At 35.5% G+C, this 27,031-nt stretch overlaps 1 protein-coding gene across 1 annotated transcript in view; it reads right to left on the bottom strand.

The window, feature by feature from the left end:
* Positions 1–8,473: 8,473 nt before the first annotated feature.
* Positions 8,474–27,031, bottom strand: part of LOC120413951 (actin-histidine N-methyltransferase) — a 155,306-nt gene continuing 136,748 nt past the window's right edge. Inside the window, exons 3-4 of the mRNA XM_039574958.2 lie at positions 9,496–9,792; positions 8,474–9,429 (exon numbers count right to left, since the gene is read on the bottom strand). Coding sequence (XP_039430892.2) covers positions 8,913–9,429; positions 9,496–9,792 — 814 coding nt within the window. The 3' untranslated portion in view covers positions 8,474–8,912. The remainder of the gene's footprint in view (positions 9,430–9,495; positions 9,793–27,031) is intronic.

Below are 27,031 nucleotides of genomic sequence, written 5' to 3'. Positions count from 1 at the left end.
TACCAGAATCAAATTATCAATTATACAATTACCACACAATCGCTCGTTTATAATTTGACGACACCCGGAACCTGGTCCATTGTCCTCTTCTTTTCCCTCTGATAAAAAAACGGTCCATCCCATCCTCGTCGCCAGATGTAGAGTCGCAACTGGGACTCCTTGAGACACGACGTTCCGGACGCAGCACCATCGCTGCCGATCATTAACCTCCCAACCACCCACTGACCTCATGTCCGCTTCCGTCGTGTCCTGCTCCGGATTCTGCCAACCGGTTCCTGCACAATTCAATCACACTCACACTTCCGCGCCAATCGTTCACTCTCCACTGTTCACAGCGTAAACATAAACACGCGCCTCTTTTCATGCGCTGTCAAAAACCAAGTACACGCTTCAGTAAGGGATAGCCTGTTTCGGGTTATTATTACCCGGTCAATATATTTATATTGTTTACATTATTTTGAAGGACGAAAACCCTACACCCCCCCTTCGTGGACAATTGTCCATACAAAAAAAACTTTTTTGTATGGATCGTGGACAATCGCCATACCCCCCCCCCCCCCTTAAGTGTCCACGTGGTTTATGGATGGTCCCCAATATAGTTTCATATAATCCTTATTCCTTGATCTTACCTTTTGACACTATCAAACCTAGCAATATTACTATTGCATCTTACCATTCCCTTTTGATAGTGTCAACTTCAAACCTTCACCCATTGTGCAATTAACACATAATTTCCGCTATATTCTTCATGCGGAATCGTCGCCTCCTTTCTTCGCCTTATTATCACTGAACCACGGCGCGATATTGTTCTCACATTTATTTATTTTTGAGCTTCAACGACCGATTGTTATTCACGCACTTATAAAAATACTTGTTCTGTTTCGCGGCTTTGTGAAAAATATGCGTGTGTTGGCTGAAACAATGACTTTTTCGGTCATCGTATGCTCACAAGGTACATGAAAGAGAAAAAGAGAAAAAAAGAGAAAAAATGGGATTAGTACAATGTAAAATAAAATCGAACATTGAATAACAGACTAACACAGAAAGAAAGAATGAAGAAACCTACAGAACTACCAACTTGTAACGAGAAGTTTACTAGAAAACAACTGAAGTTGTGAAATATGTGACAAGACAAACAAACTTGAAGAGTTAACATATATAATAAAACAGATTGAACGTACCTTTAATCATATTAACAGTTATGCCCAAATTTCTTACCAAATTATTTTCAGCAGTTACATTTCTACAATAATGTATTGCGATTCCAAGTTAGATTAATTGAGTAGTTAAAGTTTATGGGGTTAGAGACAAGTAATAGCAATAGCAAAATAAATAGATGGATAGATTTTACTAAATTTTATCTTAAAATATAAGGAAAAATCTAGCTTGTTTTTGAAAATAGCCAATGCACCAATTGCAAACATACAGCATTTCACGTTCACACCGTATGGAGTAAGTGTGATAAAGTATATGTCCACATTCGGCGCATCACCTTTTTCAAAATACAGGAAATGATAGAAGGAAGACCCCATTCTGTATGGTGGAAGATTTCTGCAACACCTTGGATTCGGACCAGACATTTTGTCTGAAATAAGAGAGAAAGACAAATATTAAATTGTGGTATTATCACTAAATCCTATCATCCTTTCACCCCCCAAGACATGGTCTATCCTTCGTGACTTCGTGTCTTGGGTGATGGCGAATTCTACTTTCTTCAATGATCTTCGGACCACCTCCAACTAGAATTCACAACAGGACCTCCCTCGGCTCCAGTTTACAACGTGACAGCGACGAGAACACAGCCGAATGGGAGTTGATAGTATCAAATGCATGCTATACCCTTTGCTTTGCTGGATACTTACTAATAGCAAAGGGCGAGAGTCCTGCGACACTCAGCAATCATGAATACTGCCCATTTGCCACAACTTTTTTTCTACATTCTGATTTAATATAAAAAGTCTATAAATGCCAAAGTTTTATCGGGCAAGAGGATTTAGGATATGGCTATTAAGTAGTTTTTCGGCAAAATTTTCCAGGTTAATCATTTTAAAGTGCTCATATTTGTACTCGAGTAATTCTTTAATGATTGTTTAGGATCAGTTGTGCAATGAAAAGTTTTTTATTTTGTTTAAAAAGTCATTCACTTTTGAAGTAATTTAAGTTCATGAAAAAGTACACCGTGTACACAATTCTGACAAATTTGACTTTTATTTATAAGCATTGAAACATTTTAAACTACATTTTCAATCCTCAAAAATAAGTTTTATGCTACAATTTGCTGGAAATAAAATTAAAAATATTTATAAACTTAAAAATATACAAAAGCTTAAACATTATTTCATCTTGGAATGGTTTCATCATAAGACCGGAGTTTCAAAAAGAACCGTGGCTTTTTTCGTGAGCCATGGTTCGTTCGCTCTTTTTAGTGAACCGGCTGTTTGAGCGGCTCGCTCTTTTTTTGCCCATCTCTAGTATGCAGTAATTTTTGTATTGTCCCAGCCTCAACGTATTTTTTTACAATTTGAATAATAATGGTGCCAATATATAGCAGAAAATGTGAAAAACAAGCAAAAAATAGAAAAATGACCGTAATAACATGAAAAAAATAGATAGGCAAAATGTACAGTCAAGCCCCGGTGCTTAACTGAAGCACAGAGTTTATGGGATTTTGGCTATAATCCTATGAAAAATCTTCCGAACTTCAAAAAAATATAGCTATCCATTGAAATTTTTTTTTTTTTTTTTTTTAAATTAAATATGTCTTTATTGAACATTCTTATAATAATTACATTTCTTTTACATGATAAGTGGTATGGCCTAATGCTCTTCATCTTTGTTGTATTTTTCGTTTTATTATTAACTGATCACATTTATTTATTTGCTTCAAATTGTTTTACATTATTGCATTGAATTGAATACATTTGGGTAAAAAAGAAAAAAAATCACTTTAACAACTAATCCTAACCTAAAACTAAAAAAAATAAAACCATTGAAATATTCAAAATCACTAGAACGAGTAAACTACGAACTGTATTTTAAGATGAATGCTCCAAGAGTTCTTACTTGTTCCTGGCGAGTTTTGCACCCACGCAGTGTTGTTGTCATCTCGATGAAAATGTTCAGAAGTTCTTGTGGTGAAAACAGGTCACTACTGCCTTCACCCGTTGATGTTGGTTGGTTTTCCCTCGATTGCTGACTGAAGCCTGGAGGTGTTGTATGCTCTGCAACTCTTTGCCGCTGATTCAACGGCAATGGCTGCAGATTTGGAACCACTCGAACAGATCCCGCTCCAGGTGACGCCAAAGCAGGAAAATCCACGTCCGTGTATGCTGGTGGTGTTTTGCGACGATTTGGTTGGTGCCTCGTCGTCGCTTGCTGCCGAATTTTTACAAACTCAGCACGTTTTGGGCAGCTCCGATTCTTGGTCGAATGGTCGCCGCCGCAATTGAAGCATTTCGCTTCGATGTTCTCGTTGATAGTTTCGCAAGCTTGAGTTTTGTGCTCACCTCCGCAGGTTGCACATCGACTCTTGATGAAACAGTTCCTTCCACCATGTCCAAACTGCAAGCAGTTCGAACATTGCGTCACGTCACGGTGCACTGGACGATAACGTTCCCAAGTCACGATGATGTTGAAAATTGCCCGAACTGCTTTCAGCTCAGACGGCGTTGTCGATCCTCTCTCGAGATGAACCAGGTACAGTTGATCACGATACTTGATGTCCTTGTTGTGTCTCGTCATCTTGAAGACTTCGATCACGTTCAACTTAAGAGTTTTGAGCTCTTCTTTCAGCACACTCACATCCATGTCGTACAAGCCACGGAGGACCTGTTTCATGGGGCGTTTACCTGGATCGTCATGGCTGTAGTATTCAATCTTTGTGTTGTTCAGGAAATCCCGAACGTAGTTGTAATCCTTTCTGCTAGGTAGCAGAATTTTGAGTCCATCAGCACACAAGCGAATGGAAGCTCGTAAAGCCTCAGATTTGATAAACCCGGTTAGCCACTTTCGCACCGAATCCGATGACGAGGTTTTCACAAAAATGGGTGGCAACTTTTCCCGTCGTTCAAATTCTTCCTTCTCGCTCACGTCCACAGGGAGGGTAGCGAACTGGTTTCCAGACAATTTTTGAGCGTCCTTGCTCAAACTGCCTGGCTTTGCAGGTAGCGCTTCGGCATTCTTTAGCTTCTTCAAATCTGCCGATCCTGCTGGTGAGGACCGCCTCTTTTTCTTGCCGTGAGGCATTTTTTGCACTTTTAAAGCACTTTTCAGGAGCTAATATCCAGGAGTACCTCACTGAATGATGGTCCACAAATGAATAGCTATCCATTGCAGTTTTAGTTTCATGGAAATTTTCACAAAATATGTAAAAAGCAAAGCAATCCACTTTAACGACCCCCGGGTCTTTTGTGGGCTCTGTTGCAAGTTTCTGCTCATTTCTAGGCGTCCGAAGGTTATGTGTGGTGAGTCACTCAAAACCTCTTTTACGCTAATGGACCGACGTTTTACTTCCCCATCCGATAGAAGGCGTGGTCAGGCAAATCTCGTCTCGAAAAATGCCACCGGGTCCGTCTGGGATTGAACCCAGGCCATACTGGGGTTTGGAGGCTACCACGCTAACCACTAAACCACCGGACCCGGCGCAAAATATACAAAATATGTATTTTCCTGTATTTTGAGAATGCAATATTTCTCAAAAAATCCAGAGTTTTTTTTAAGAGGGTCCTATAAACCATTGTGTTTCATATGTTTGTTGGACTTGGGCATCAAATGATCAGGATTTTTCATACATTTCGAAAGTAATAGAATTCTTGTTAAACACTCAAATGATCGGGATTTTGTCATACATTTCATTTCGAAAGTAATTTATTAAACAATTTTTGAAAATTTCACAAAACTATATATTTTTGAAAAAATAATAAAAAGGTTCTATCCCATTCCCCAGAATGCCATTCCCCAGAATCCCACTCCCCAGAATGGCCCATTCCCCAAAATGATCCATTTCCCCAGAATGCCATTCCCCAGAATCCCACTCCCCAGAATGGCCCATTCCCCAAAATGATCCATTTCCCAGAATGACCCATTCCCCAGAAATATTTAGGACCTTGAAAAATGTTATGATTCCCATTTGGTATAATGCCATTTAGCCTAACGCCGTCTGGCATAACATAATTTGGCATAATGGCGCATAATGGCCAATTGGCATAATTATATTAAATTTTCAACATTAATTCAATATTAGAATCGCTTTAAAGATGACATCGTGACTTGGGATAACTGCTGACACTAATTGATTTTTTCATATTTTAAGAAGGGAAAACTCTGCTAAAGGAAAATTGAACTTGTGTCAGCATGCTGCAGTTATCATGAGTCAAGGGAGTTGACCCTTCTTTAAAGAAGGCTAAATTAAACCTTAAAGGGAAATTACAACTTTTGTTGGCAGTTAAAAAGAAGGCAAAATTCAACTTTAAAGGGAGAATTAAACTTTTGTCAGCAGTACTGACAGACAAGAGAGTTTTCCCTTCTTTAAAAAAAACTCAACTTTAAAGGGAAAATTCAACTTTTGTCAGCAATTATCACAATAAAGGCGAAATCTGAACAATTCACACTTTAAAACTGATCACTTTTTGAAATAAAGTTCATTCATAATAAAAATAAAACTTTTCTGGGGAATGGAATTCTAGGGAATGGGATTTTGGGGAATGGGATAGAACCAATAAAAAATTTATGAGATGAAATTAATGAGCAATTCTCTACCAAAACCGGAAATGGATTTTATTTGTAATTTTGGCAGCTGTCCATACAAAAATGGTATGTTAATATTCAAACAACTGTAACTTTTGAGTGAATTTTCTGATCAATTTGGTGTCTTGGGCAAAGTTGTAGGTATTGTTGAGGACTATTGAGAAAAAATAGGTACACAAATTTTTTTTTATCGAAAAGATCGGAAAATTTCACGAATGTTTCATGTTTTAACATTGAAAATCGGATCATTATTTGCTGAGATATCGACATTAGAAAATGGTGGATTGTTGAAACCTAGAAAACTTCAATTTTCGTGTTTCCTTTCCTTAAAGCGGTTGTATTTCACCAACCCGAGGTTCAATCTTCAATGTCTCTTAGACAATTTTATATCAAATTTTCTGAACTTTTAAAAAATAGTTTAGAAATGGTCACTCATGGTCACTATTTTTAAAAATCGAAAAACTGCAAATATTTCGCTAAAATCAAACTTTCGGTGGCTATATCTTGAAAACGGAGCCCTTTCTCAAAAAATCTGTAGAGTACTTTTCGATTGGAAATTTAATTTTACATTAAAAAATTACGTCAAATTTTTTTTTTTGCATGAAATTTCGATTTTTTCCAAAAATCACTATTTTTCAAAAAATCATAACTCGGCGGTAGATTTTTCTAAGATACTTTCTAAGTTCACTCTTTTTAAGTTCACCCGGCGTCACCCTTTCAAAAGGGGAATGTCAAAATCAGTACATTTTCGATACCCTTTTAAAAGGGTGACGACGGGTGAACTTGAAAAAAGGATACTTTTGACTTTGAGTGAAGGTCCGCTCAAAGTTTGAGCCAAATAAAAAAATACAAAAAATAAAAATGGTTGAAATCGGCCGATTTCGTAAAGAGTTGCTCATATGGGTATTAAATGCTCAGGATTTTTTCATATATTGCAATAGTTATGAAACAAACTTTTTAAGTCACTGAATAATTTTAAAATAATTTTTCACAAAATTACGTACTTTCGAAAAATACTTAAAATTTCATTTTTTTACATTCGGTTAATTTTGAGTATTTTCATCAAAAAAAATATAAAAATTTAAACAACACGCCATAGTCTCAACATTTAAATTATTTGCAAAATATGTTTTAACCCTCTACTGCCCAAATTTTTTTTTTGAAAATTTTTATTTTTCCCGTGTTCAGGAGGTCATTTTGAGCAACTTTTGTTCTACAAAAAACTTTTCTTCTCTTGTTTTATATTTTTCTTGTTTCATTTTTAGTATTTTAATTCGCATTTATCTTGTTTAGTTTATGTTTGTTTTTGGTAGTATTTGGCCTACTCTACCACCTCCTATCATTACATTTCGCCTATCTAATTTTTTCATGTTTTTACAGTAACTTTTTCAGTTTTTTGGATGTTTTTCACATTTTCTGCTATAAAATGGAACCATTGACATTTAAATTGTAAATAAATGTGTAGAGGCATAGTCTGGGGCACTAGAAAAATTACTGCATACTTCTTTTTACTTAAAATATAGGAAATGTTCGTAAAAAACACAGCCAAAGTTGACCCCTAAAAAAATTACATTTTTAAAAACATTGGCAAAGTCACAAAAACAAGTCAAACTTCCAACCCTAAAATTTTCCAAAATTTTAAAAGTTCTTCTTTCCAATGCTTTTTGAAGATCAAAAATTGGTTGAAAAATGGATTTTTGGCGATTTTTTAAATCGAAGCCCGTCTAGAGGCGGGGTTGGGTTGTAGAGGGTTAAAATGCATTTTACACTAGTTCTGTTGTTTTGCAAACATTAAAAAACTTTAAATAACGTTTGTACCAGCCTAATGCAAAAACAATGATCTTGAGATTTTTCGAGAAAAAATTGCATTTTAAAAATACAAAATACGTATTTTTGTGAAATTTTTCATGTAATTCTGGTTGAGGAGGTACGTGCCCCCCTTCTACCAGAACTTTGTGTTTGGTTTGGCCGGGAGTCATCCAAAAATTATGTAATTGAAAATTGAAAATAATTACCATGAGTGACCAGCCTGAAAATATTTTTTTTTTGAACGGTTCAGAAATTTCAAATATATAATTGCCCAAGAGACATTGAAGATGGAACCTCTGGTTGCTGAAACACAGCGAATAAAAGAAACAAGAAAATTGATATTTTTCAAGTCTCATTCACACATTTCCACATTTTCTGATGCCAATATAAACTATTTTTTCCAATTTTCAATGTTGAAAAATGAAACATTTGAGAAATTTAATGATCTCTTCGAAAAAAATATTTTGAAAATTTTGGAATCGAGACAAACATTTCAAATGGGCTAAATGTTTAATATAATATATTTCTGAAATATTGGCAATGAAAAATGTGGGAATGATAAAATAGTCCTCATCGATACCGACACTTAAGCCGAAGACACCAAATCGAACAGAAAATTCCTCCAAAAGATACATATTGTCGAATAAGTTTTTAAGTACCTTCCTAGTAATGGGCAGCTGCCAAAATTATGTGGAGACTTGTGTAATCCAAATGACACAAAATGGCTGAGTCAAACAAAAAAAAAAAAAATATGCACGAATCTGCCAATTTCGTGGAGAATGGCTCATCAAACGAATTCATTTGTATTTATTTGTGTAGTTAATTTCCTTACAACTTTTAAATGGATTTCGGAATCTAGAAAAAAAAAACAAGCAGGGTTGGCAGTTTTAGAACAATTTTAGTATGTATATTTGGGCGTGTGATGTTGGTTGGCAAATTCTACAAATTCTTTTCAATGCGTAACAGTCTATCTTGTAGGGCCAATTAAAAGAAGAAAATAAGGCAGCTCAAAACAAAAAAAAACATAAAACAATAATTTAATGACTACAATCTACAAAGGGTTAGGCGCACGTGCGTGTTGTGTGTGTGTGTGTGTGAGTTGTACAAAATCAATACTGAAGCCGAGCTACTCCGAAACTAAATTCGGGGGATAAATTTCGTTTGGCAAACCAAGCGTGGAAATGGGAAAAGCTTTCAGCTAAGAACTAGTGGCGGGCGGGTGGCGATGAGAAAACGAAAATGCGATTTGATGCAGGCGTTTTAGGACTAAACTGGAATTTAAAGATGAAAGCGCGCGCGAAAGCTCACTCTAAGAGGAATACAACACAAGAGGTGGGCTCAAATCAGCCTCAATCTGCTCAGACTTCCTTCTTGTCCACTTCCTTCTGCTTGCAGTGCTCGAGTGCCTCGCTCAGGATCTTCTTCTCCACGACTCTAAACTGCACCAGCATGGACTTGATGTGGCCCAACTTTTGCGCTCCCTTCTGGCCCTGGTTGGCCAGCAGGGCCTCGTCCTGGTCCAGCGTGGTCCCGGTCATCCGGAGGGCCAACTGCAACCGGATCGAAAGGTACTTCCAGACCTTCTCCTTGAGGCTGGCCTCCAGCCCGGGACAGTCCGGTTCCAGCAGCTGCGATTGCACCGCACCTTCCCCCAGCCAGTGGCCGAGCTGTTCTTTGGTCATGTTGAAAACGCGCGCGAAACCGAGCAGCTCGGGCGAGATGAAGCAGTCGCCGCCACGTTGGACGTTGAAATCGCCGCTGGACGCGAGACCGAGCTTCTCGAGCAGTTGCTTGCGCTGCTCGAACTGCTCCTCGGTAGGGTTCAGGCTGAGCGGGATGGCCACGGCGCTGTTGACGTTGTCCGGGTAGACGAAGCTGTGAATTAATGAGGGAAAAACAGATTATTTTAAAATAAACCAATAAATATAAATCAACCCTCACCCATTATGCACCAAAAAGTCCGCATTCGTCCGATTGCCGTAGTAGATGAAGATCTGCTCACCCTTACGGTAGTCCCCGAGGGCCAAACTCTCGACCTGCTGGCCCGCCTCGTTGTACCCGGTGGTGATCTGTCCGTTGACGTGGTTTGCCATGTCCCACAGCGGAATCAGCACCGGATTTGGCGCTGATTCCTTGGCCGACTCTCCGGCCTGACCCTCCACCTCAACCTTCTCTCCCTCCTCCCGCAGATTAACCGGAATTAGATTTTGGCGCGTCATTACCGTCGAAGCGGCCCAGCTGAAATTGAAAAATAAAACGGAGAAATATGGTCATTAGAGTGATGCAAAAAAAAGCGAAGTAAATTTAAATTGTACTTATCGACGGTTTGAAATTCACGCCTCGAAGGAAAAGTGAGTGGGGGTCCAAACCGCGTTGATTTGGGGGAGGTAGCAAAATTATCTTGATTAGCGCGCTGGGCAATTTTGTGCTGGCGATTCAGTTATTTCCGTTTCTTTTTCGCACGCGAAAATGTTATCATTTTTCATTTCCTTCCCGGTGGCGATCGATTGCGAAAGAAGCCGTGATGACGGAGTGATTGATATGACAACGAGAAAAAATGTTTTTTGAATTTGGAAAAATTGTTTAGCGAACAAAAACAAGAAAACATAAGTAGAATTTTTAAATGTAGTTATAAAGCCTTCTGGATAACGATACTTGAGCTTAATATGAAAATTATATAATAGTGTTTCATGTATTTGGTCCAACGCAACCTATTATAAAAGCATAAATCTCGCTTACTCTTTCAAAAGGTCCTACCTACATAGGAAACGCATGGCGCATTGGTTGTCTTGAAAAAGTATCTAGAATTCCGCACGAAAAAAAAAGATCTCCGATCGGGCTCAAAATTTTGTGGAGGTTGCTTAGCCGAGATAATTAGACCTTTTTTTGTATTTGGCCATTAAGGTGACCCACGCCGTGTTTGGGTGGTCCAAAAAATTACAATTGGGTACTAAACTGCCGTTCTACGCATAATTGTCCCATGTAATTTTTGGACGATTTTGACTTTTTGATATTTTTAAGTTTAGTTTATTGTTAACTTTAAGAAAAACACATAAAATCTAGTACTTTGTTCGGAAACTTATTGAAAACAACACCAAGTCTGTTTGTCCCATAGTTGTACTTCATACGCATAATTGTCCCACCAAGTATTTTCTTTCACGGAATCATTAGTTTTACGCCGCATTATGTCTTGTTTCCCTAATATATAGCAAGAAGATCACAAATAAGAGTGATAAACTACTAACTGGGGGCGATTAGGGACACATAGGGCGAATAGGGACTCCCGGGACAATTATGCGTAGAACCACAGAAATCGGTCGAAAAATTTCAATCGCGTTTTTCTCAGTTGCACTTTTTCGAACATGGGACAATTATGCGTAGAACGGCAGTAAAGCCCTATGCCAATTTTTATGTACAACGGTAAAAAACACGATAAAAACCATTTCTGGACACTTTTTTTCATTTTAATGCAAAAAAAAATATTGACAAGACAACATTTTTTCGATGGATCAACTATGGCCCCCTTGGAACGAGCTGTCAAGTAGGAACTTTTCTGTCAAGAAGGACCGCGAGGATAATTTTTCAAAATTGATTTAAAAATCAATTTTAAACTCTTTGTGGCCGTACAAAGGGTCATTGTACTCAGAAAAATAAGCTTTATCGCTGTGAACAATAATATCAGCAATCTAAGCTTCATTTTAGGACCCAATTTTCGTAGATTTGCGAAAAAACACGTTTTTCAGAAAAACGTAACTCCGCGCCATTTCAACCGATTTTAGCTGTCTTGAGCGCATACGAAAGGGTATTACATAGGCTTTTAAGGAGAAATGGTACAAAATTACAAAAATCTAGCCTTAGGTATATATCCTTAAGATCGTATGAAAACTTGAAAACTTGAACTTGAATGTCTGAAAATATTATTATCGGACTCCTCGGACAACTTTACGTAACATATGTAAAAATGGTGAGGTTTCATTAACAGGATTCAGAGATGTGATTTTTTGAAAATAAAAAAACTGAGTTTTACGACATGTTTTAGTACCAACCGTCTTTCAATTACGGAAATTGTGGTACCCATTTTTCCGTTTTTGTCATTTTCCCGTATATGCGCGAGGCGCGTCGAAAATCCGGATTTTATTTTCGAAAGATCGTATCTCCGAAGCCTGTAATAACAACTTCACCATTTTTTGATATTTTATGTAAAATTTCCCGAGGAATCCGATAAAAATAATATCAGACAACGGCTCTTTGGTCTCGAGTACTTCAAAACATCATTTTATGTGTTTATTTGACCTTTTCTTATGTTAAAAAGCCTATCTAATACAATTTTGTTTGCGTCCAAGACAGCTAAAATCGGTTGAAATCGAACACCCTAACACGACGTCGATCACCCTAATGGCAAAACAAATAAAAATACGGGTCTAATTATTTCAAACAAGGAACCTCCAGAAAAAAAACCCGATTGGAGAACTTTTTTTCAACTCAATGTTGTGCTTTTGATAGAATTTATTAAATGTTCAGCGAATTTTGAACTCGAATGTGGGGTTTTTTTCTGAAATAAAGATACAAACCAGATGCTGCCGATCATCACATTTTTTTTTGAATCTTGTCATTCTAGTAATCCACAAAAATGTCAAAGGGTAATTCTTATTCAACATTTTCTTAACATTCCGAGAAAAATATTTGAGCAACTACGAAACCGACCGATTTCAACCATTTTTATTTTTTGTATTTTTTTTATTTGGCTCAGACTTTGTGGGGGCCTTCCATATGACCAAAGAAGCTATTTTGGGTCATTGGTTCACCCATACAAGTCTCCATACAATTTTGGCTGCTGTCCATACAAAAATGGTACGTACATGTTCAAACAGCTATGACTTTTGAGTGAATTTTCAGATCAATTTGGTGTCTTCGGCAAAGTTGTAGGTATTGTTAAGGAATATCAAGAAAAAAAAAGGTACACGGAAAAAAATTGCAGATTTTTCAATCAACTTTTTTTTAACAAAAAACTCAAATATTTTTTCCGAAAAGATCGAAAAATTTCACGAATGTTTCATGTTTTAAAATTGAAAATTGGACCATTAGTTGCGGAGATATCGACATTAGAAAATTGTGGGTTATTTGGATGAGACTAAGAAAACATCAAATTTCCTGTTTCTTTTTCTTGAAGCCGCTGTATCTCAGCAACCAGAGGTCCAATCTTCAATGTCTCTTAGACAATTTTATAGCAAATTTTCTGAACTTTTCAAAAAAAATATTTTTAAAAAAGGTCATTCATGGTAACTATTTTTTTTTTCGGTGGCTGTATCTTGAAAACAAAGCTCTTTATCAAAAAATCTGTAAAGTACTTTTTGATTGGAAATTCAATTTTACATTAAAAAATTACGTCAAATTTGTGTTTGCATGAAATTTCGAATGTTTACAAAAATCACTATTTTTTTTGAATTCAGGCGGCAGATTTTTTGACCATGTTTCTCTAAGGCTCAAAAGTTGCGGGTTTTTGTTCTCTAAAACATATCAAAAAATCTCGAAAATAAAAAAAATACGTATTTTGGGAAATTCAGTTTTTGTAAAAAAAAAGTTGATTAAAAAATCTGCCATTTTTTTCCGTGTACCTATTTTTTTTCTCAATAGTCCTCAACAATTCCTACAACTTTGCCGAAGACATTAAATTGATCAGAAAATTCACTCAAAAGTTACAGCTGTTTGAATATTGATGTACCATTTTTGTATGGACAGCTGCCAACATTGTATGGAGACTTGTATGGGTGAACCAATGACACAAAACAGCTTCTTTGGTCATAGGGAAGGCCCCCACAAAGTTTGAGCCAAATAAACAAATACAAATAAAGTTCATTTCCGATTTTGGTAGAGAATTGCTCACTTTCAAAAGCACACGTTTGAGTTGTATGGGCTAAAACATTAAAAAACTGTCAAAAACATCACTTTTTCAAAAAACTTTTTCATAACATTCAGATAACTCGTGAAGAATACATGCAAATCCCTTATTTTTATGCATCAACATTTTTGTTTTTTTCTGCTGTACTGCCCATCATTGAAGAAACGGCAATTATCCACTGTTGGCAAAATCGAGATGTTTGCTCCAGGTTGTAGAAGATGTTCCAACGCATCTTCCAAAACTCGAATTTTACTGAAATAATGTTTAGATTTGGCTGCCGATGCGAAAACCAAACGGCTAATATCCCATTCCCCTTAGAAATTACCTTGGCGAAGATTTGGTGACAAAAACAAAAACGTGTTTTTTCTCTGAATACTTGATTTGGCATAATAGCCGAATCTTCAATTATGGTCAGTGTACAACCAGGGAAGCCACATGATTTTTTAAAATGTCTGTGAAAAAGTCTGTGTATGTCTGTGCATTTGTCTAAAATTTAAATATTTCAATTTACAGTCATAGAAATCCATCAAAAATTGTGTTTTTAAGCATTTGAAGACTAACGAAATAAGTTTCGATTGATATTTTTAACGAAATGTTAATTTAATGAAGTTTTTAAAAAATCTGTGCACCTCAAAAAATGTCTGACACAAGCTCAAATGTCTGTGAAACACAGACAAATCATTTTTAGAATTTTCCTACTAGAAATAAAATTATTCTACAATGAATGCAGATGAATGCATCGTAGTAAAAGTAAGAAAACACATTTTGCATAAAAAAACATGCCACAGACCATTACTTTCTGAAATATTGATTGGGAGTCCCTCAACAACTTATTTTATTTTTGTCTCTTTAAATTTGAGTGGCTGTAGCTCAGAAACGATGAGATCAAAACGAATTTATAGGAAACTTTTTCAAATTTTGAAAAAAATATTTTCAGAAAAAGAAATTTGAACTGAAAGTAGCTGTAACTCAAAAACGTCTTCTCTACGGCTCAAAAGATGCAATTTTGGGTCCCCTGAAACAAATCTAAAAATGTCATCTGCACATATTTTCTTTTTCCCTATTTCAATCGTAGTTTAATATTTGACCTGAGCACACTATTAAATTTGACTTCTTAATGTATACACAGCAAATTTTGGGTTGCAATTTCAGTAAAATAAATATCTGAATGCGATTCAGTAATCATCACGTTTAATGAAATTCGGTTGTTGGGTCGCGGACCCTAGTATCGGCGATTATTTATTACCCCCCGTCGCACGGGGGGGTGAATACGAAAGAGACGTCAGTGGTGGCAACTGACGTCTGCTTGTCTGTTATTGTTTTGAATGTTATTTGTAATTTGTGTGAAATAAATTCGTTCTGTTGCGTTTTGACACCCGTTGAGACTGGTCGTCTCATCGGGACCTAGAAAGTCGCCGTGTTTTATTTTATTGTACCGTCCTCCCAGTGGTGTCTTCGTCCGCCGTCGTGATATTCGTTTCGTTTCTTGTTCCGGACGTCCCCGCAGTTAATGCACAACGTAGGGGACTGGACGATCGGGCCGAACATCGGTAATAAACAAAAACATTACTGAAAAATCAGCAACTGGCTATCTGTCAAACTGAAACGTCATTTCTGACTTATTGTTTGGATGCTGCCGAGAGAAAATCCTCTTTCAAATGTGTTTTTGTATTGTGATCTAATGAACAAAAATAAGAAAAATGTTAATAACAAATGCCTCGATGCTAACCACCTGTTTTTTAGGTTTGGGCGATCGATGAAATAAATGAATAAATAACAGTATTTTAATGACAACCAAAATAATATTTTGATAACTGAAATACCAGCAATGATTGCCGAATCTTCAGCAAATGATTTGTCTAACTGCCACAAGAAAATTACTGAATTTTCAGCCAAATAATTTGACGTTTCTTTTGCTGAAATTTCAGTTGTTTTGACAACCATTTTACTGAAATTTCAGTAAATCATCTGTCAAAGTGACAAATATCAGTTAACTGAGAATTCAGTAAAATCTAAATTACTGAATTGGTTACTTAAATTTCAGTAAATGAAAATTCAATAAAACTTTTTTACTGAATTTCAGCAAAAATAATTTGGTGTGTATTGTTGTTCCAAGATTTTCACTAAAATTTGCTACGCTATGGAAAGGGACATAAACTTAAAAAAATATTTGCAGCGGCCAAAAACTAAATAAAATAAAAATATAAATGTTCGAAATTTATTTCACATTTCCTTGAAAAAATGCCAGTACGAATTTGAAAAACTTATTTGCAACGGCCACTGAAAACTAAAAAAAAAATTCAAGAAATCAATTTGATTCGGACATTTTGATAAAAACAAATAATACATCACAACACAGTCCAATTTCCAATCAATTTTCTCCACACACAATAACCAGCATAAATGATGAACCATTCATATTTTAAAACCAGAACAGCACAAATTTCAAAAAAAGCAGCATCAACCACAATTTTCCGCCGTCGATCACGAATGCATCATCATTGGAATGACAAAATTGAATGGAGGCGTTGATGTCTGCGAATAATGACACCACTAATGATAAAAAGGCGTCGTTATTTCCAGCAGCGGCGGCCTTACCAAAGAGGCGGTCGAAAAATATATTTATCCTGCAAATGGCCCTTTTCAGGGATTCACATTTTTGGGGGTAGGGATGTCCTTAAAAAAGTTAAGTTTAAAAAAGATTTTATTTCTACCTCAAACATTATGTCATATAACTTCAAAATTAATGTTTAAAAATCTTTTTTTTATGAGGACCACTAAAGCTTGCATTGAGGGTCCTTTTGTCACGGAATTTGTTCATTTTGCGAATATTTTCATCTCAAATGGGCTACGCATAGAGAAAACAAGCGATTCACGGCTGGATTGCGGGAAAATAGAGCAGGACTTTACGTGCGTGATGATATTTTATAAACGCGCCACGAGCTTTTCCATTATGCGGCGAATGGTTCAGTTGGGTAAGATTTGTCATTTTGATTATTTTTTTTTTCATTTTTGAAGTGTGCCTTTTCTTGACATACTTTTCCAGCCGTTTCAAGACAGACGACAAGACACTCCCCCCATTCCCCCCGGCCAGTCAACTTTCATCAACTGATAACAAATCCACCTGTCAAGCAAGCAAATTAGCATATTGATTTTCGCAACTTATTTGCCCCATCCTCATCTCTCATGCTCCTCATACCTTCACACACAAACAGCTATTTTTCGATCGAGAGAGCGCTTCATTGGTTGATCCATTAAAATCCGCACCGGAAGGGAAGAATCTGACAGGTTTCCCTCCCACCCCTCTGGAAAGTTCTTCTGCGAAAAGCTTCCTCGTTTATAATTTTTCCCCCACTCATTGTTCGCCTCTCGATTTGAATAATTGATTTATCAATTTTCTTCTCCTGTCGGCGGACGTCGTCGTCGTTGATGGTCCACCAGCGGCAAAATGTTGAGCAACTGTCATTGGAGTTTTTGAGGAAGGGGAAGTTGTAGGCTAATTTGGCCAATTTATTTGGAAATGGCGATTAAGGGCACATCCACAGAGGAGCAACATGATGAGAGGAATCCTAATTTGGTTCCTATGAATGAACGGAATTTGAGAATGCGGTGCGATGTGGGAAGGAACCTTGCAACTTTGGTTTTAAATGCTTTGTTTAGTTAATCAATGGTGTTATTTTTTTGTGTTTAAAATATTTGAAGCATTTTAAAAAGTTCTAGGTGTTTTAAAATTTCAAGTATTTTGAATGTTACAAATATAGTTAACATTTCAAATATTTTGAGTGAAAGAAATTTTCAGCACTTTCAAATGTTTTTATTTTTAAAGTAGGTACCTACCAATTTCAAGTTATTTGAAAAACAGTCCAGACTTGATTATCGATTATCCGAAGTTTCGACTATCCGAAGTTCGATTATCCGAAGGTTTGTATGGGACTTCGAATAATCGATTTTTTTTTATTTTCTAAATTTTAACCTAAAATTCTAGTTCCCCATTTTAGTAAAATTTAAATGGTTGATTGCCTAAATGCATTTTTTCAATATTTCATCTCCGCTATTTTGGCCAGCATCTTTTATTTAAAAATTCTGAATCACTTTAGAGTAGTTTAGGGGTATAACCTAACCTCGAAAAATGAGACAATAGCAAAACATTTTATTTTTGAGATTCGATTAGGCCGATGCAAATATTTTTCAAAGTTTTTATCCATCGGCTCTGGTCGACCCCGGCAAAAAAAAAAACATATAAATATTGAAATAACAAGCCATAGTTTCAACACAGTTGTTTTCCAGACAGCGCTGGAATCAGACGTGCGTGTCAGTGCTTAGCTTACAGTTCAAGGTTATTTGATTTTTATCGAGAAACAATGGAACCACGGAAAGAGTTCACTCTGAGGATTCATTTCGGAGTAGGTTCCCGGAAACCAAAGGATGAAGAAATTTTCCAGTTCTTCCGGAAACAAGGTTGGACCGGCAGTGACTTGAGTGCGATGTACCGGGAAGACCATAGCCTGTACGTCCGGTTCAAGTCGGCCAAGGGAATGGGAGAAGCCTTTTCTAGGTTAGGTCCGAAAACCACGTTTTCGTACAGTGATGGAACAGCGGCGGATGTTACGGTAGCGGATGCTGGAGGCGTATCGAAATATGTTCGTATTTTCGGATTACCACCGGAGGTTGAGGATGATCGGATTAAGGAGGTTCTGGAAAAATACGGAAATGTTCAACAGCTGAATCGGGAGCGGTACGGTGCGGAAACTGGATTCCCAATTTGGAGTGGTGTTCGTGGAGTGTTTATGGAGGTGATCGATGCGATACCAGCTCAGGTTAGGATTCAGGGATTAAACGCAAGGATTTACTACGAAGGGTTGAGTGATAAATGTTTCGTGTGTGGTTCAAAGGATCATGTAAAGGCAAATTGTAAGTATCGAGGAAAAGTGCTAGGGAATCCAAACAACTCGTCAAAAAAGCCTAGCTCGTTCGCGAGTGTAGTAGAGTTAGTAGTTACTAGTAGAGTGTTTGACACCTTCCCAGCCAGACAAACCAGTGTCTGGTGGCTCAAGAGTGGAAGACAAACAACAAGTAACTCCAAAACCAGCATACACAAACGAGGAACCACCGTCTTATCCAAGTGATAAGAAACCATTCCGATTCGAAAAAGGGAAGCTTATAATAGACGAAGAATTTGCGAAATACTGGGACGACCGAGATGAATTAATACTAGAAAAAAGAGCAGCAGCAGCCAAGATACTACAGGATAAGCAAAGACAAGATGGACGCAGCGAATGATGTAAAGAACCCCATTTATTTACTTTTGTAAATATTTTAATTTTGAGCTAATAAACAAATTTTTAGAAAAAAAAAAAACATGTGCATGGGAAAGGTGTTTTAAAATGCATTTTACACTAGTTCTGTTGTTTTGCAATCATAAGTTTTTAAAAAATGTAAGATTGGACGAAAACAAAAAAAAATAGCGAAAAAAAAACATTTTTCAATAATAAACATCGAAATTTTTTTAAAAATCCAAAAGATTTTTAAATGATTCTAAACGCAGGGGAATGCATTTTATATTGATTTCAGCGGATTGCAGTTCAAATTCCATTGATATTTTGAAGTTTTTTGAAAAAATATTTTTTGCCCCTCGATTTTTCGGGCCAACTTTGAAGGCCCATCCAAAAATTTTTAATAAAATTTGTACCAGCCTTATCCGAAATTTAGATTATTCGATTCAGGTAATTTTACGTTTCAAGTAATTGAATGTGACAATAATGTCGAGTATTACATGTATTTATATTCAATATTTTAGGTCTTTCTAGCCAGATAAACTTAAATATTTCAACGTTTCAAGTAATTAAAATGATTCATGTATTGCAAGTATTTTAAATATTTCAAGCACTTCATTAATTTAAATATTTATGTTTTTATATATTCAATGTTTATAGGACAAGAAAAATATATTTTAATTAGTTTTAAATATTTAAAGGATTTCAAGTATTCCAATATTTGAAATATCTCACACATTAAAAAAAAAAAAATATTGTATTTTAATGATATCTCAAGTTTTTCACATATTTTAAAATATTTCCCGGGACCCGTGGTGTAGGGGTAAGCGTGGTTGCCTCTCACCTAGTCGGCCTAGGTTCGATCCCAGACGGTCCCGGTGGCAAATTTTGAGACGAGATTTGTCTAATCACGCCTTCCGTCGGACAGGGAAGTAAATGTTGGCCCCGGTCTAAGCTAGAGGTTAGGTCGTTAGCTCAGTCCAGGTGTAGGAGTCGTCTCCCTGGGTCCTGTCTCGATGGAGTCGCTGGTAGGCAGTTGGACCAACAATCCAAAGGTCGTCAGTTCGAATCCCGGGGTGGATGGAAGCTTAGATGTAAAAAGAGGTTTCAACAATCAAGCCTTCGGACACCTAGTTTAGAGTAGGAATCTCGCAATCGAGAAAGCCAAGGCAATGCTGTAGAGCGAATAATTTGATTTGATTTTTTTTTAAATATTTCAAGTATTCCAAACATTGTACAAAAAAAATTAATATTTCATGTTTTTAAAGTTATTTGAATGTTCAGCTATTGCATGTATTCTAAATATTTCAAGTATTTCTTGAATAATAAAATGCATCAATTTTGTACCTTGAAAAAAAATCTGGAATCATTTCGGATTAATTTTTTTTTTGCTGTTAACGAATCCTTCTTTAGTAAAGAGTATTCCAAACTAAACAAACTAAATTTCAAATTTCAATCCCAATTTAAAAAAATAAGCCTGATTATCGATTATCCGAAGTTTCGACTATCCGAAGTTCGATTATCCGAAGGTTTGTATGGGACTTCGAATAATCGATTTTTTTTTATTTTCTAAATTTTAACGTCAAATTCTAGTTCCCCATTTTAGTAAAATTTAAATGGTTGACTGCCTAATTGCATTTTTTCAATATTTCATCACCGCTATTTTGGCCAGCATCTTTTATTTAAAAATTCTGAATCACTTTAGAGCAGTTATGTCACAATTTTAGAAATATAATTTCATGTAATGGCTTAAGTTTTTACCAAAAAATAATCTTTTTAATGTGTTTGTGTGAACGTGAAATTATCGAAAGGTTTGCAGTTGTTGAATATATTCCTCGAATATTTTATGAATTTTCAATGCAAAAAAGGAGAATTTCTCAAAAAATAATGTCGAAATATTTTTTATAAAAACGAGAGAAATCAAAAAACGATACTTTTGTAATGAAAATATTTGTCTATATTCAGGTATATTATATCAGCTTATGTTCTAATAAAAATATTACTCCTCTGGTTTTCTTCGCTTAGTTTTTATGTGGAATTGGATAGAAATGCATGGGACCATCCATCAACCACAAACCACGTGGACACTTTTTTGGAAATCTCATTAATTTCGTTTTTTAAACTTGTAAAGTTGTGTGATTATGGTTTAGATAACAATCAAGCGCAAATTGTTGGAACTTGAAGGTAAATGATTCAATTATAAAACAAAAAATCGGAAAAATTAAAGCTAAACAAGACAACATACTCAGAATCTAAAAAAATAAATAAACAGAAAACAAGCCTATCTTTGAACAAAAAAGCTTAAAATGGAAAAGTTTTACGAAAAAAATAAAACAAAAGTAAGAATTGAGGGATACATTAAAAAAAAAGATTATAAAAATAATAAGTTGCAAATGGAAACATAAATAGAGGTATAAAATTTCGGTAAAATAATATTAACCAATACCAGCTAAATGCAAATATCAAAGTTGAGTAACCCCCTGTAGCCGTTGAAAGTCGTTGACGAAAAGCCAATATTTTCCCACTTTGCTGTTTCAGCCCTGCAAGCTTTAAGCTGATTTTGAAGTATAGTTCTTCATGTGTATTTATGCAACTATCTCGCCCCGGCCAGGTGTTTATCTTTCGTAACTGAAAGATGGGCAGTAAATTTGCCACTTTTGAAGGACCTCTTCAGAGGCAACCTTCGATTTGAGTTTTCATTTGCGTGTAGAGCCTTAACAAGCTTAGGCCATCGTGCAAAACAAAACATCAACCGCTTTTTAAGGGATGGACACTTGATTGTTTGAGTTGAGTAACCGTTTTACTATTGGTTGACCTTCCTTTATTTGTCAAATTCCCTATCAAACAATATCTTGAATTAAAATGTATCGGACAATCACCCCTCTCTTCAATCTACATGCTTTTTATCGTCATAATTTCACTTTCTTTACATTTTAAGCACCATAAAATAATAAAGCTTGTAATAGACAGCCAGCGAGCGAAAAAGCCAATCAGAAAAAAACGCTTCCCTGTGGCTCTCGACGTACCCTCGAGCTTTCATCACACCTTCATCGCGAGCAGTCAGTGACTTTGGCTACTTGGATGCTGCTGCGATTAGCTTTCTTCTTCCTCTGATCGATTTTTATCGATTTATGGAAACTTCGTGACGTCCTCACCCTGTTTCAAATTAAATCATAAAAAAACAACTTTCCATGGACCATCTCTTCAAAAGCATTTTTTCCTTTCTTCTATGGAGGGCCCACTATTGAAATAACAAAACATCAACAACAACAACCAAAAATCTGCGAGATTTTCAAGTGGCAGATCTTCACTCGTCATCGCAGCAGCAGTCTGTTAGCCAATAAATGGCCAATATACGGCTGTCATTAAGGGGCGAATAAAAAAGCTCGCGTGCTGCTGAGCAGATCTCACGAGAGGGGCCAATAATAGTAACAACAACAAGAAAAAAAAAATAAGCTGTTGAGTATCGTCGCGGATTTTTACTTTCTTTCTCTTCACGCGGGTCCACCGATTATACAATGATTTGCCTCAGGTTAGGGATGTATTTTTTTGTTGAATTTCGCACCGAACTTAATCATGCGATATTATGACGATGATGACAATCAGAGAGGATGGTCATTTGTTTGAAGAAACCAACAGTATTTCAATATACATATCTATGAAATTTTGAGCAAATGATTTCACCGAAAAATATTACTGAAATTTTTCAAACAATGTAAAAAAAAAAATTTAAGCATTAAATGTATGAACAAAAAAACAACGTCTCATCGTACCGTAAACCAGGGTGACATTTATAGGATTAAATTTTTTTTTAATATTTTCCAACTGTTAGGGTTTTTTCAAGATTTTTATTTTTAAAACATTTACTGGGGTAGGCCACACACGGTCCATGCACGTTTTAAAAAAAGTTTAATAGTGATTTTTTTTAAATTTAATAAAAAAAAATTCTTAAATTAATCTACTCAACAATTTTTAGAAGGCTGTAACAAAGCATGGTTTTGAAAATTTGTGATCCAAAAAAATCAACCACATGTTTGGAACTGATGATTTTTATGATTTGCTTGACTTTAAATTTCATAGAAGTATTGAGTTTAAAAAACGAATTTTTGATTTATAACCAACATTTTCATGCTAATTTTTTTATATGGGGTAATTCTCTACCAACTCACACGAAATCGGGAAAAGTTGCCCCGACCCCTCTTCGATTTGCGTGAAACTTTGTCTTAAGGGATAACTTTTGTCCCTGATCACGAATCCGAGGTCCGTTTTTTGATATCTCGTGACGGAGGGGCGGTACGACCCCTTCAATTTTTGAACATGCTAAAAATACATATTTTTCAGTATGTGATGAACTGGAAATTTGGTGCCAAAGGGACTTTAATGTAAAATTGGAAGCCCGATGTGATAACGTACTTAAATTTCCGAAGAAATGTATTTTTCATCGAAAAAAAAGCACAAAACAGTTTAAAAAACTCTGCCATTTTCCGTTTCTCAACTGTAAAAAAAATTAAACATGTAATTTAAAGGGAAATTTAATGTTATAATGTTTTTTAACCCAGACGGGTCATTTGTTTTATTTAGAACAAAAAAAAGAATTTTTAAATATCGTGTTTTTTTTTATCGCTGCAGAGTTATTTTTTGGAGTGTAACAATGTTCTACGAATTGTAGAGCAGACAATTACAAAAATTTGGATTTATAAACATAAGGAGTTTCCATGAACCATCACGAGTTATCACGATTTTACGAAAAAAGTTTTTTAAAAATTGGTTGTGTCAACTTTGTTTTATTATTCTTTGATAAACTTGTAGGAAAAAATCACAAGTTCAAAGTGTAAACAGATGAAAAGTTGGTTATTATTATTATTATTATTATAGTTTTTTATTGACACTTTACCCTAATTTGGCATTCGTGTCAAGAATGAAAAGTTGATGTTTTTCAATTATAGTACCTTTTCCTAACATCCTACTGTGTACTTTACACTCAAAGGAAATATGTACCGTAAACCAGGGTGACTTTTATAGGATTTCAATTTGTTTTTGGAATATTTTCCAACAGATAAGGCTTTTCTCAAGATTATTATGATTAAAACATGTACAGGGGTAGGCCACACAAAGTCCATGCACTATTTTGGAAACAAAGTTTTTTCAATAGCGCTTAGAAAAAAAAGTTACGTTAAAAATTCTTAGTTGAAATTCCGGGGTGACCTCGATTGTCATAGTTTTTCTTGTTATAACCATATTTAAGATGTTCGAACTTTATTTGTACGTTAAATGTACCATCACTAAAGTAGCTGATATAGTTATTAAGAAAAAAAAATCAATGTTTATATGTGGTTAACTAAGTTTATACGGTTTTAACAAAATACATATAAATTTTAGGTAAAATTGTTAAAAAGTCGGAATTTTGCCTGAAATTTGTTAAAACTAGTTTTGTTTGTAAAATTATCGATTTATATTGCATTTTATACTGAATTCGAAGCATGAATCACAAGTTTTCACATTTTTCATGAAATTAGTTCAACTGAAATTGCCTATAAATTTGGAGATTTTTTTAAATTGTGTTTCAAAAACACATATTATTTATAAACTTATTTAACCTTCTTCTAGTGGTCAATTGTCCACAGAATCCGAAAATGCATTCCATTTTCCGATTCAAAATCATGTTCATTGAGAAAATCATGACACTTTGAGAAGTTCAAAATAATGACTTTCATCAACATTTTCTTAACTATAGTTAACTAACTTTTTAAACTTTTCAAAATTTTATGAAAATTTATTTTTGAGGTACTTTGAACACTTCTCTACCACGGTCAGTATGATTCTAAACAATTCCGTACGTATTTTAATTGTACTCTTCATTTTGTGGAAAAATCGCAAACCTATCAAAGTCACCCCGGTTATCAAAGTCACCCTGTTTTACGGTATATCAAAATCTGCAACAGTGGATTTGCTGCAGAAAATGTTACATTTTATAACTTTTTTTGCAGCAAGCCCGTAGATCATTTTTGCCCGTGTGTAAACATGTCAGCGATCTGCAGTTCTCACCAACACATATAATGCTGGCGCGTCCCCGAGCAACACTCCAGAGAGAAGAATATGTCGGTGCTTTGTCCCTCACAATTCATCAAGCGTCCATGGTGCGTTGGTAGCGTTTCAGATGAACATCCAAGAAGTTGATGGTTTAATCCTCGTTCTGTTAAGATTTTTTTTTTCTGCAATACAATCATTCAGCCGTCGGTAATGTCGATAATTGTCGGTAACGGGCAAAAATGTCATACCCCTATATCGCAAAAAATGTATGAGGACAGATTTCATGCAGATTCTGATATACACACCAATTTCTCATTACTGAATTCAGTTAAATTTACTGAAATCTGCACTACTGAAATTTTTAGTAAATGAAAACTTTCTGAAATTTCAGCAAACTTTGACAGCTCCATACAAATTTTTACTGAAGTTCAGCGAAAAACTAACTGAAAATTTCAGTAGTGCAGTTTTCAGTAAATATTAACTGAAAACGAACATCAGAATTTGCTGTGTACTTTCATGCCGCCATGCATCACAATCATGCGACCGCCGTTTGGGTGTAGAATCAAAAGAATGTTGGTTGGCAGGTGGTATTCTATTTACATTCGAAATTTGTCTGAAGGAAAATGGGATTTGAAATCTTTATTAATAATTGTGGTCTACCATTTACTGTTTCGGTTTCGACAATCCCAACAATTCAATTCAACGCTTGATTCAACGTCAAACTCAGACTTGCAGCTTTTTGATTAACATTTTAATGTGACCATTTTTTCATTACACATAACTCATTCCACAAATCTCATTTCCCCTTGCCAAGTTTCGAATTGAATTTATGGGTTAGGTTAGTGTAATTATAATATAATCGTTTTAATTTATAAGTTTAAATCATTTTACTGAAATAAAAGTTATTTTTTCACGATTTATCATTCGCGCACGCATTTATTATTTTCAAAAAGCTTTATTTACTAATAATTCTAAAACCAAAAAAAAAAAAAACTAAACAAAATAAATTTTCAACGCACACCATGCAATTCCTGTGCAACATAATTGCAAAACCACCTAAGCGATTTGCGCTGAGAACTAAACTCCAGGAAACAGTTTCGACCGTTTAACCAAGGTTTAAATTTCCCATGAGTTCAATTAACATCAACAAACAATGTTCGAGCAAGCTCACATTCCCACATTTTTTCTTCTGCCAGAAAGGGAAACAAAAAAAGAAAACATGTATGATCTGTCTGTCTGTCCCACCCCCGACTTCATCTTCCGGGCTGCACAAAATGCACTCACATTAAGGGTGTAAAACGAGCAAATTGCTTATCGCGCGTCGTAATTTCTCCCTTGGGGGGCGGCCAAAGCCTCTTATGCAATTGAACTAATTTCGGAGCTCAACTCAGGCGAGTTTAAGAGGAAATTTCGAGCGCAAACAAAAGGTTAGACATAATGAAAGACTCATTTGGTGATGGGAAATTGACGAGTGAGGGTGGAACTAGCTGCATTGTCTGTCTGTCTGGCAAACCTCGAAAAGTCGGAACACAATTGAGTAACATCAAGCAGTGAACAAAAAATTGAGAGAGAAAAATTCCAAAAATGTGTACTTCCTATCTTCCTGGGGAAAACGAATGGGTACGAGAAAAAAAAGTAACAAACAAATAAACAAAAAAGCATCAAACAAGTCGAACGGAAACAACGACAAAGGCAAAAGTGACTCGTTCGTCGTCAAAACAATGGAGCACATGCCACAGGAGCTTCCACCTTTGCCGTCACAGTTTACTACGGAGAGAGCTTTTGGCTTAGGATTGGATGGGATTAAAGTGGTAAATATTTCAACACGTGATGTGCAGGGATGAGCTTTTGACGGAAGTTAATATTTGAGTTCTGATTGTTTATGAGGAAAGTAAAATCTAAAATTTTATTTAAAATAACGAAATAATAAAACCATGTTTTTTATTGTTTCATTCAAAATTTCGACAATTTTCATGACATTTTTATTTTTATAATTTGCTTTTGTTTTTTTTTAAGTTCCTCATGATGAAAATAGACATTTTGTATAAATGGTTCGTCCATACAAGTCCCCATGTTTTTTTCGGCGGTATATATCTTTTTCTAAAAATCATGGTTTTTCAAAAATATTGAACTTCTTCACATGATTCAAAATATCATTTAAAAAAGTAAACCCAAATTTGGCAATCTTAAAGTGCTCAACTATCTTGATAAAATGTACCGTTTTCAGATAAAAGTGAGTATTTTTTAGGTAAAAAAAGTGTCCATGTTCATCATC

The sequence above is a fragment of the Culex pipiens genome, chromosome 3 (assembly GCF_016801865.2).
Source record: "Culex pipiens pallens isolate TS chromosome 3, TS_CPP_V2, whole genome shotgun sequence".
Lineage (NCBI taxonomy): Eukaryota > Metazoa > Arthropoda > Insecta > Diptera > Culicidae > Culex > Culex pipiens.
This window is presented reverse-complemented; position numbering and strand designations above follow the sequence as displayed.